Source organism: Ischnura elegans, chromosome 9 (assembly GCF_921293095.1).
Source record: "Ischnura elegans chromosome 9, ioIscEleg1.1, whole genome shotgun sequence".
Lineage (NCBI taxonomy): Eukaryota > Metazoa > Arthropoda > Insecta > Odonata > Coenagrionidae > Ischnura > Ischnura elegans.
In genome coordinates, this window is record NC_060254.1 from 30,582,336 (window position 1) to 30,594,960 (window position 12,625).

The 12,625-nt window shown below is 35.9% G+C and overlaps 1 protein-coding gene across 2 annotated transcripts in view; it reads left to right on the forward strand.

Moving 5' to 3' along the window:
• The window catches only part of LOC124165859, a 49,082-nt gene that overhangs the window by 1,534 nt on the left and 34,923 nt on the right, over positions 1–12,625 (forward strand). For both annotated transcript variants that reach the window (XM_046543384.1, XM_046543385.1), the window contains 7 exons: positions 48–198; positions 2,544–2,759; positions 3,919–4,078; positions 8,263–8,343; positions 8,443–8,612; positions 9,233–9,547; positions 10,429–10,565. In XM_046543384.1, the coding sequence (XP_046399340.1) occupies positions 48–198; positions 2,544–2,759; positions 3,919–4,078; positions 8,263–8,343; positions 8,443–8,612; positions 9,233–9,547; positions 10,429–10,565 (1,230 nt within the window). The remainder of the gene's footprint in view (positions 1–47; positions 199–2,543; positions 2,760–3,918; positions 4,079–8,262; positions 8,344–8,442; positions 8,613–9,232; positions 9,548–10,428; positions 10,566–12,625) is intronic.

Consider the following 12,625-nt stretch of genomic DNA (forward strand, 5'->3'; position numbering starts at 1 on the left):
AATTGATTTGAATGGTTATGTTTGATAAAATATTTACTCTCCTCTAGGGAATTGATGAAATCACAACCAGAGATTACATTACCATTGTTAACACCAACAAAGAAGCAATCAGAGTGCCAGATACTTATTGAAAAAGAGTTGTCTGAAGACTCAAGTGATGATGACGAGTATAAGCCAGTGGAAGATGAAACTGAACAGGTATGGTGGCTTATATTTTTGTTGAGTGTTTTTGCTTTTAGCATATGGTTATGACTGGAATAAATTGATTGCAGCTAAACCTTGCTTGGAAGATGGCTCCTAACAATGGTCATTGCTATCAGTTTCTGTCAAAAGAATATTAAAGCTTTAGGAAGTAACACTCCAAACATTGGATAGTCCTAATTACAGATGGAGACAGTAAAATTATTATTATCAAAATAGTTATTCACTCAAAAATTACTGATATTAGTTGTTAGGGGAAAATTCAGTATTAATTAAGTTAGCACTCCATATCCAGAAATTTCTGGTTAAACACGGTAAGATACAAAATACTCTATTTGTGTCTAACAAAACAGAATGAGAAACATGCACAGAAACGTAAAAAAACCATGCAGTAAAAATAAAATTAATGGAGAGTATATATCCAGTACCTCCCATTATTCACTATTTATTTGCAACGTACACAAGCAGATGTCACTCATACAATATAAAAATTAATTAGAATACAATTTTTTTAAAGCCTAATTTGAGAGCTAATCTCAACACATCCTTTACTACAAATTTTTTACCCATGCCCATTGGCCACATTAACTATTCCCCTTTGTTTTCCTATCAAAATTTGCGTAAATTTCCATGAGGGCTCACTTGCACTTGAATTCACCAATGACTTCACAATCACTTTCTTCTCATTCCCTCTGTTGCATCAGATGTGTAAGCATCAAGGCCAGTGGCGTAGCCAGGAATTTTGTTCAGGGGGGAAATTTATGAAAAACAGGGTATGTACTAGGTAATGGGTTTTAAGCTAATTTGAACACTTTTCATAATCGAAAAAACTTCATTTGTTAAAGAAATATTTTATAAATTCATGATTCTTCAATATTTTATTTTCTTTTATGAAGGAAAATGATTGTGTTTTTATGTTTCAGAGGGGGTCCAGACCCCTCAAACCACCCCATGGCTACGCCACTGATCAAGGCTTTCACTTTGACCAAACTAGTTTTTGTCAGCTCCATTTCACATTCTTTATGATCCTTAACTAATTCGTTGGCTTCCCTTATTCTTTGATTTGTCATCGAACAGGTTGTCCCTTTTATCTTAACTTTTGGGAAATAATTGGCAATATGTATACCATATATACCTACAGACAAAACACACCACGGTGTGTTTGCATTTATCTTGAAGCATATGTGAGCAAAATCTCGATATGTGCCCTTGATGCTTACAAGTAAAGCAGATTGGAGATTCCACTTTTTTCTCATTTGAGGCGGAAAGTGTGGCAACTGGAGGAAGCTGGGTTTTTCACAGCATGAGGCATCATGGTTGCTGCATCACTATAGCAGAATTCAGCTACATGCACCACTGTTGCAGGTGGCATTGCTTCTCATTGCCTCAATGTAAAGCAACAGTTGGTGAATCATGTTAATGTCCCACTCACTGTTTCATTTTAACTATTATTTACATATACCTCTGTCTAGCACTTTCCATTTCCAAGTGTGAGTCTCATAGACTACCCTTGTCCATAGCAGAGGCCTGAAAGTGGACAGAAACTAGGGTTGTTCCTTGACTGGGACCCTTACTTGACTTCAAACTATTACCCAGGGTTTTTATCCAATACATACTGTTTCTCGCTAAGGATTAGCTCCAGCTAGTGTAAGCTAGCCATAAGAAGATAGCCACAAACAATGGTAGCATGAGTTGCTAATTTCTTCCCTACTTGAGCACGCAGCATAATAGCTTGAACATAATATGTATATGATTTAGACTGAAATGTCTGAAGCTACATTTTTTCTGTAGGAGTTGGAAATTTTTATTGTTTGGGTGTAAAAGGACTGCTGGGAGCATCATATATTTACCACCTGCTTTATGCTACAAATGGGTAACAATCAGAGAATGGCAACCATTGCCGCATGCTACACTGTTGCTCTATGTTGCCTTGGTGTAACATCACTATTTATCTTGGGGATGAAATAGGTTTTTTAGTTGCCAGCAGTGTAACAAAAAAGTCAGTGGAGACAACGAAGGAGAAGGAAGGATTTGAATGAAGTGAAAGAGTAACCTCAAAGGGGTGGATAGGTTAACAGATGTCTATTGGGATTCTTTTAGATATTTTTTGATAACCTTATGCTTTGTTATCTTATCACGGTTGAATTTTTTGTTCTATCATATGAATTTATTATGAGTGATGTTAATTGTAGTTTATTTCTTTTAATGGAATGCAATTTTGCTCTTTATTCTTACGGCTTTTGCATTAGAGCTTGTTCTGTTCACTGAACCACCTTATTGTTTGCTATTTAAGTCATTATAATACATACAAAAGAAAGTTATGCAAGTAAATTTTTTTTTAGAGTGAAGATGAAAAAAGCTCTGTGGCAGACTCTCTGTCATCTCCTGTTAGGAAAGTTACGACTCCTACTTTGCCATTAACATCAGAAGTTGGAAGCATGGATTTTAGAGATGAGGACACTGTAACCAATGTGGAATGTGGCACACAAACATGTTGGACTGATGATGGACTTTTCAAGATACCACAGGTGCGACAAGAAGCAACAGAGAAGCCTGAGGTAAGAGTGCCCAACCTTGATTCTATGTATTCCAATTTTTAAGGATGAATTTTCAATTTAATTAGTTATTTATAACTGTATCAATTCACCCATAACTAAGTATAAATTTAAAAAACGAGTGAAAACTTGATAGTTGTGCCACATTAGACATGATTTTCAGATATTTTTTTATGGATCAATAAAAAATTCATTTTCACTCATAAATGAATAGGGTAGTTTCCTTCATCAAAGAAAACGAAAGTCATTGATTGCAATTCGTTGCCCACCATTACTGTATTCATAATATACAAATTATTTCGTTTTAGAAATACCGGTTTAGACAAATGGAAATGGTCCATTTTTATCCTCATTTGAAAAGGGCCAGATTGGCGCCCATGCGATACCACTCCACGTGATGTCACAGGGACCTAGTTTCTATACGAGAAGATAGGAATTATACGTCGTCTGAGGTTACCAATGCATGCTTGAGGCGCAGAGCTCAGGGAAACATGTCTTAATAATCACTTATTAAAACTGGCTAAGGTCGGAAAGTTTTCTTCATTTGTTAAGGTATTAATAATCCTTATTTAAGCCAAGCGCTACCAGCCAGCAGGGTACTCAGCTACCCGCTAGCAGCCTGCGTCGTATCAGCGCTCAACTCGCCTCAAGGTCACCTTACAAGGCGGCAGCGGGAACCAGAAATACGTCACACGGAGAGATTTCCTTACCCGTTGCGTTTTCGCGCGCTTGAAAATTTTCACTTTTCATTTAATCGCAAAAAATAGATATCGTCATTTAAAAATCTAAAAGCGTGAAATACGTACTCCAGGAGTAATAATCTTTCGATTTAGGCAATAAAAAAATAATAGGAAACCACCCTATTATCTGGAACAGGTCCAATGATTTTTATTTGAAATTTGAATACATTTACAAGCTCTTTAAACCATATCAGTCATCATGTTAGAATGAAAATCTAGTTAACTAATAATTAACCGGTTCAGATTATGCAAAATAGAAAGGTATCATTAGCTATTAGTCATCATATCTTATAATGCAACGCAACGTGTGCTACAGAAATGCTAATAATTCTTCCATTGCGTTAAGTTTTTCCATTTAAATCAAAATTCTGATGCTATCATCTTCTCATACAAATTTTCAATTTATATTGTGTTCTTTCCAGGAAAATATAGGTCAGCGCACAAGATCTAAACTTTGTCTGAACAACACTCCATTGGAGGTGATTGAAAGTGCATTCGTCCCACCTGACATAACCACGGATATGTATGATTCCGAATGTGATGATGAAGATTGGACAGCTTTTCTCAAGGATTTTGCCACAAGTATGCTAAATTTTATTTATTTAATTTTATATTATTACATATTCCATTTTGTGCCTTTCGTACGTATTTGGTCCTGCTGGTACAGGCATGGATACCAGCAGGGCCTTAATTAGGAGTTTTGCCAGGAGGAAAACTTAAGTTTGCCATCCTCCCTCTCCTGTTTTCCCCCTTTGTTTCCTCACTCTCCCTCCCTCTCCACTAAAATATGATTCTCCCATTACCTATGTTTTGAGAGGCGGTAGTTGAAATTACTCACTGTGTGTTTGCTATTTAGAAGTTTTATTAATATTACAGTACACTCCTGATTATCTGGGCTAATGATTGGGAGAGACGGCACAAATTATCAGAAAACACAGATAACCCAAACTTTCACTTAAATGTAACTTTCATTTCCATTGTATAAATTTTTAAATCAGTCCATTAAAAACACTTTTTAAATTATTAAATCTTATTTGCAATGCCAAAAGTTATTTTTATAACAGTTATTTTTGAAAATCGTGAATTAAACTGTAATTAGTGGTCGATTGCAAATCTAATCATGAAAATATGTACATGCAGTCAATACAAAACTTTTTTGTTTAATATTTATACAATAGGCACACTAGGCTTACAAATTTTGTATAAAAATTATTACTTTGTAGTAAATCTCTGGCAGTATTTTTTTCATCGCTCTTTCAAATTTGGAAAATGGAAAGGAAATTGGTGCAATTCGGTACCTTTTTCTTTTTTGTTCCTGATATTTAGTACCTTTTTCTTTTTTGTGCCCATGAAAATGTGTCTGTTGGATTTGAATTCCGAAAATGGGTCATGACCCCTGCCGTCCTTCTAGTGTTGAAAATATAAAAGCGTGAAATATATACTCCAGGAGTAAACCCCTACTTCACTCTGCTGTGCTGAGGAATTACATATAAAGTGACTTTCTCTCCTTATTTTTATCAAACTTTTGGTTGACCCTTTGGTCGACATCCTGCAGGTGAAAAGCGGCTGTCTCCACATCGAGGAGAGGTTATGTGGGAGTTGTACCTTGCTTTGTCTCACAATTAAACCTTAAAATCAATGTTGGTTCATTTCAGTGGTGTAATTAGGAATATGCTTTGGGGAGGATGGGGTGGTCAGGGGTGATTACGGGGGGAGGGATAACCAGCAAATTTTTTAAAATTAAGTGCCTGGAAATACATTTTTACATAATATTGACTCTAAATATTTAACTTTAAGCAGATGCAGTTATTACATGTCATAACTAGTCAATATCTTTAAATATTTTTTAAATTTCTCTGAGGCTTTGGGGGGAATCTATCCCCTCATCCCCCCATAGTTACGCCTCTGGTTCATTTTATCATCTGATATCAAAAGAGCTAGTGTTTGTTCCTTTACCATGAGTGTTATTTCTACTGTATCTCTGTGTGGAGTAGTTTTTCTTAAGAACCTCCTGTTTTAACCTATTATCATGCTCATTCGTCATTTGTTTGCACATTCATATACACTGCATGGCTTGTAATGATTTAAAATATTATATCATACCTCTAAAAAAATCGGTCAAATTGTGTTTCCTTAATAACATTCAAAGGGCATGTTTCGGCTTTCAAACATTTTTTTTACATTCCCATAAATCATCAAAACAATGGTTGGCACTTAAGTACATACATACTTACAAATAGAATAAAATCTTTCATGACAAAAATAATTAAAAATATCCGGCAATGACTGACCTTGAACAACATGCTTTGCCACTGACGACCACCTGTTGAGATGCTACAGAAAATGTAAGAAATACTGAGCATGTTAAAACAAGGAAGCAAATTTATTGTCATTTGCCCCTTAATAATGAACCTTAAGAGAGTTAGTAGAATATACTTATACTGTAACCTGCCCTGCCAGGCAGCCAGGTGGTGAACACCGAAGGGAAATTCAAAGTGGAGGTTTCGGAAATGCATGGGCCGTGAAGGATGTGGGACCCATGTACTCAGATAAAGGGGGAAAGTGATGACAACTCGTTATGTTGATGGGGAATGATTGGGTTAAGAAGAACCTTTGGCACAGAGAGTGAGTAGGGACAGTGGTTTAATACCTAGGGAAAACAGAAAAAAAACAAAAAATTAACATATTACAACCGTTTAGAACAACAGTATAATTTTATCAGTTGCTTGGGAGAGGCAGAAGTTATGCAGAGTTATGAAATTAAGCAAGCTTATCTTAGAATTCAAATGAAACAGAGAAATAACTTCTATTTCAAATTTTTCCTCTTGGTTCGTTAAATTGCCATTCACAATGGTATAAATGTATAAATTCACACAAAAATAAAATTGAAGCAGCAATGCCCAACTAATGCACACACTTTTCCCATGATTACACACTTATAAGATACAGATAAAATAGGGGGAATGGAAAACTAATGATACGATTTTTCAATTTTTTCACTGGAGTGGTGTATAACAGATGCTTGCCTTAGTCACAAAAAAAAGTGGGGGTGGGACGTGGGGGTATGGCAGGAAACAGTACTTTAGCTGAGAATTATTTTCTGATGGTGGTGGCTCTGGGCTAGATTCATTGTACACTATAATTTCTTTGGCCGGCTGAGCTTATCAACAAATTCCTCCTCCCTGGTTGCTCTTCAATCCTTCACTCTCCTTCTCTCTGTCTCACAAAGAAATCTTATACCACATCACCAACTCCTCTCTTTAATCTAGCCTGCCCACTGCTCTGGGGAAAATTTTATTCTCTTGTGATACTCCACCTTGCATCCTTTGGTGGCTTCTTGTGCCGCATTTCTCAGGGACATCAACCTTTTTATTGCATTTCGATGGAGGGGAAAAGGTGTATGGTTTTAAGGAGGGAAGAAAGTGAAATGGAATCTCTATCACATTATTCTTGGGTGGGCGAGGGTTTTTCCACAGCAGTTATCTCTCGAAGAGGGAAAAACGAAAGGGGGGTGGGGGGGGATTGTCCCGTTCATCTGCCATTTTGTCCATCAAACAGAGACCGAAATGCCGTATTTTCATGGCATTTGTAATGGCAAGCACATCTCTGAACTGGTAGTGGCTCCATTGAATGGGCCTTAGTTTGGCCGTAGTTAATTAATTTTCAAGCGTTACTTTTAACAAGCCGTGTATAATTCCAAATTAGTGCACCTCTCTATAGATGAGTCAGTTGGTGTAGTGGTTAGTGTCGTTAACTCTCACGTGAGGGGACAAGGGTTCGAACTCTCCATGAAAGATAGGCACGCGTACAACACACTTGACGTAATTGAGGAATGGCGCATCATATACACCTCATAGCATTGGAAACCTGAACCACAAGCACACAACAGAAGTAAGAAACAGAAAGTTACACAGACAATCAGAAAAACTGACACTAAGTAACACAGAAACAAATTATCAGACATGCCAACAGGAAGACATGTGACAAAAAAGCAGTTTTATCGAAAGCAGCAGAATAACCTGGGAATGCACAACTGACCCACGAGGTCTTCTTGCCCACCAACGCATGCACAACGGAAAATTAAAAGTAACATACTGTGAGTATAATAGAAAAGGCAAGGCAGGCATCAGTGGGCACCTCAACTCTCAAGAAATTGGCTGCCGTTAGATATTTAAGAAAATGTAATTCCCATGGGAACCTCAAAGGTTGCATGTTCCGGAGGCTTAGTAAAGGGAATAAACCACTGCAACCCTCACATGCTCTTCCACAACCATCATGTTTTTGCTGCAATAGGGTCCATTTGAGGGCCTTCCTGGATGCCAAGGCCATTGTTATATGTATTCTAATGAGATTCCTGATGAAATAAAAAATAATGCCCGACTCTCTGGGTTTGAAAAGAAGTTTAAACTTCTTCTGTCTGAAAAATTCTGTAACAGTGTCTCAGATTATTTGGAAGATAGATTTTAATCTAAATTTGGAAGAAGGATACCTGGATGGAACCCTTAGTTTCCATGTCTCTATAATTGGTTGCTGCTCATGCAACTTTCTGTGGCATGCTTAATTTTGTTCCTCTTAAATCATTCTTATTATTATGTTGAATAATTGTGAACTTTGATTTTTCTTTCCTGGTTTATGTAAGTCATTGCATTTTATTCTAACTTGACTTTGGCCATGCAACAGTATGTATTGCCAAGGGCGAAATAAATTAATTTTATTATTTGAAATTTCTAAGTTATCTTTTTCACTCAGAAACTCATTTTTTCCAGATAATGGAGACAATGAAAATGTCGAAGATGATGATGCAGGTGATCCTGAATACAATGTATTAGCTGACTTGGATCAAACAGGTATTGTTTATCTCCATTAAGTTATTTAGAAAAATTTATTTTTTAACTTTTATTTCTTCCTTAATTATACAAAATGCTAATTTATTTCCCATAATGCAGTTGACAAAGAAGAGCTTCGAGTAGATAAGGCAGTGAAAATTAGCCGCAAGGAAAAGAAAGTTTTGATGGCCGAAGCATATGAGCCCTTGTTTAGTGATGATGATGATTTCGATCTTCTGCAATTCTTCCCCAGTGTAGACAACACGGATACTCAGGCGCCACCAAATTTGGTATAGTCTTATTTATTCTTAATTTGTTTTTTTTATTAGTTATTATTTTTTAGGGAGTATGTATTGATTAAAGATCACTCATGTGATATATTGGATGTTGCACCTTTTTTTGATTATACATATTTTTACAAAGTATATTAAGTTATTGTTCTTTGTCTTCGTACTAAGCCTTTTCGTATGATGTGTTATTTTAAATTTGACATAATTTTTGAGTTTTTGAGTTAATTCTGACCAGTTATGTAATACCTTGTTGTACATATTCTTCTTGTGTCAATTTAATCAATAGACAGAACTTCATGAAATTCAAATTTTTCATCTTCCATATTTTATATTAAATTAAAAATTCATATGAAAGTTTAAAAGTAAATAAGTACAAAAATTAATTTTTTTTATAAAACTTAGATCACTAGTAAAAGGAAAAGATACTATGTGAACATTCAAATATATTTTAAGAATTTTGTAATATATTGATCCCTACTATAAAAAAATTACGTAGTGATTGAAAGATGACTGTGAATAATGAAGATTTTCTGGTAGATGTGAGGGAATTTGAATTCAGGAATCTGGTAACAACCGTGTATACTCCTTATTTACATTTTCTATTGTAATTCTTCCTAAAGCCTCAGGAGTCTTCCAATTTGGATCAGCATTGGGCTACTTCTCATCCTGACAAGAGCACATCAGGTCGTGGCACTCTCATGGTGGTTGGTAATGAAGAGCCTAGGGATGAAGCTGTAGGAAAGGCTACATGTTCAGAGCCATCTTCTGTGCCACCATCATCCAATGAAGACCCTATTCCTGAGATCAGTGCAACCCAGCGAGCTATTCTCAGACAGCAGATGCGCCAACATGTCCAATTGCTCTCACAAAATTTCCTGCAGCTTTATTGCCATCCCTATCTATCAAAATATGCTATATGCTTCAAATCATTATTGGTAAGTATTAAAAGTCATTTTGAATTGTAGTGAAACTTGATTGAAACTTGAAGCTATTGAGATCCGGATCACAAGCAATGCTTTGAATGGTGATGCAGAATATTCTCTCAGTCATCATCATCATTAGTCGACAATCCTAAGATTGGTTTGACTTAGCTCTCATTCCTCTCTCCTATCCGCTACCATTTTTATAGCGACATATTTACATCTTTGATATGTAATCTGTTCTCTGCAACTCATTTTGGGCTGTCCCTTGTCTTTCTTACCTTCCACCCGTCCATCTATGATTGTTTTCATTAGGCCATTACTTCTCATTATGTGCCAAACTAAGTTGTCCTGTCTTCTGCTTAAGGTTTTCTTGCAAGATTGCAAGATTGTCTTAGTAATTTTTGGAAGCCATTGTTGTGGACTAAGCAAAAGGGTAGTTAAAAGTTGGAGGCTACCTCCCAGTCAAAAGAAGTCTAATCTTAGGACAAGAGTGTAAATATTATCATCACAATATACCCTAATGCCAATTCAATAGAGAAGCAGCATGCAACCTGGTGGAAAACGTGAATCAATTACCTTTGTTGACTCCTAATTTTAGTCCTCTTTGGCATAATTTTTGGCTAAACAGAGCTGTGAGATAAAATTTTGAAATGGTAATGCATATTATTTGTATTAAATAAATCTTTAGTTCTTAATGGTTCTCGTTTAGTCATTTAAAGTTTTCTCGGAGATATAAAATTTACTATAAGAAATTTTTGCCTAATGTTTAATTTGTCTAGATATTTTTTGATAACCTTTTTATTATCATCAGTGTATGTTAGGCTATCATGTAATAATTCTGCAAAATATATGTTATTCTTATATAATATTTTATAAAAACACTTAATTTTCAGGTGAACTTGCGGTGCTTGTCTCTGTTCAAGGAAGGGAGTCATTTTGAGGCTGAAAATTTAAAGTCTGCCATAGATTTGGTAATTGAATGGGAGAAGCTGTTGGATACCAATCCTGATACAAAAATTGAAATGCAGAAGTGGGTGATGTTTAATTTTGTTTTTAATTGTATGTTTTTCACAATTCTCTGCCACATGCAAGGATTGCTTTTATGCATTAACCCTTTAGCGCCGAATTCCGCACCTGTGCGGCGAGGATTTTTCTTCCTCAACTACGAATGCCACACCTGTGCGGCGTGAATTTTCCTACCATAACCAACGAATGCCGCGCCTGTGCGGCACAGGTTGAAAAAAGTGACCGTCGTGGACACAATAGACCCACGGACGCGGTCGCCCCTCACGATCCGCCTTAGCACGAGCCCAGTCCCATCTTCGGCCGCTCAGGTCGACCCTTTCTTATCCTCTCCACGCGGTCAACTACTGTTATTTGCAGTGTGTTTTCAAAAAAATATTTGTTGCTTACTTTTGAAATCCAATGTTAGAAATGAATTCATCTTTTTTTGCTGACCACATGGAAATTTCAAACGAAATTCTAACGTTAATATCAACAGAGTTATAGAACAACTAGTAAATATACTAAATCCGTCTATATAAATGTTAGAACTTCGTTTAAAATTTCTGCACGCTCAGAAAAAAACACGAAATTCATTTTGAATTCAAAAAAATCGATACGAACAACAAGTATTTGCATATATTCTGCGTTAATATTTTAGCTAGTTGACCGCAGACTCATGCTAGGAAGGGGCTTTTAATCCCTCTAGGATCTGGGACAGAGGCGGAGGAAAAGGATCGGCGCCCCACTGAGTTGGGTCCAAAAATGTTTCGGGAGGGACCCACTGCCTTTAGTCGACGCGGAAAGGCTTCGTACAGAGGAGCAAAGAAAACTTTCAAGAGACTCGTATTGAGGAAGAATTTCCTTCAACGAAGGTCCGGCGCAAAAGGGTTAAAAAAGTTGCCCCTTAAAAAATGCATCTGTTGAGTACCTAATTCAGATCCGGTATTTATTAATTGTTTTGAGATGTTGTTTTTCAAGTTTTAAAGAAGGAAAATCAAAAATCCGTTCGCAACGCTGCAAGTTAAACTGTTTTTTTGAACGCATGTCTAGAGTAGTCTGATAATTTAAATTTGGACACTTTTTCTCATATTTTCTATATTTTGAGCTGTTCGTATGTTCACTGATATTTATCATTCCTACTCTGATAAAATATGCAGAATATTGTGTCGAATGAAGAGAAAATTATACCCCTAACGATGTTTCTTTGCACATTCCCGAGAAATATTGAACATGATCAGAGTAATATTGAATGGTAATTTCCAGGCAAACAATTTTTCCTACCAACATTCCACTTTTAAGTCCTATTACATATCATTGTTCACATGAAATATGATTTGTAGAATCAATACTTACTCTTCTAATCCATTGTGTATTTTGAATTCCTACGTACAATTAAGTTATTTATATATTTTTTTATAAGCTATATTTTATAATCCTTGAAAAATAGTATACTTAATTAAAGTAAAGTTAATAAATAATTAATAAAGTTAATAAAAGTAAAGTCGATATTCTTCATGGCAGTCAATATGCTCTAATATATTTCATTTCTGTTTAGCGTTTTTAACATCAGATTCTAAATACTGAATGTCTATGCCCTGGTAATACCACTAATGAATGGCTAAATTTTTGCATAGATGGAATGTTTTTGTTAAAAAATATAAGTGATCAGAACTTCAGAGGAAAATAATTCTCCAATGAGGAAGAAAATCTTGAATCTTGAGCCTGAATCTTGCTTGATTTTCAATTTTTTTCATATTCCCGCTCAACTAAAAATATCTCTGTATCACAGAGTGCTAATCGAAGCTAAACTCCTAATTTACAATGGAATCGAAGGTCGTTGGAAAAAAATTCCATAATTTTGTTGCTTGGGTTTAGTATGCCTGTATTATGTTAGGGTGGCTCATTTAAGTTCAGGTTTCAACAATCATTTCTGTGGATTCCGGAGGCTAAGAGAGATCAATCAATTAAGGCTCCTTAGACAATCAGCTGGCGGTTTGACAAAAAAAATCCTGATGAAAAAATGGTCATCCTGAAACATTGCAACCCAAAAATCACCTCTGTCCTACATCAGAGTTGTCTTTTTCT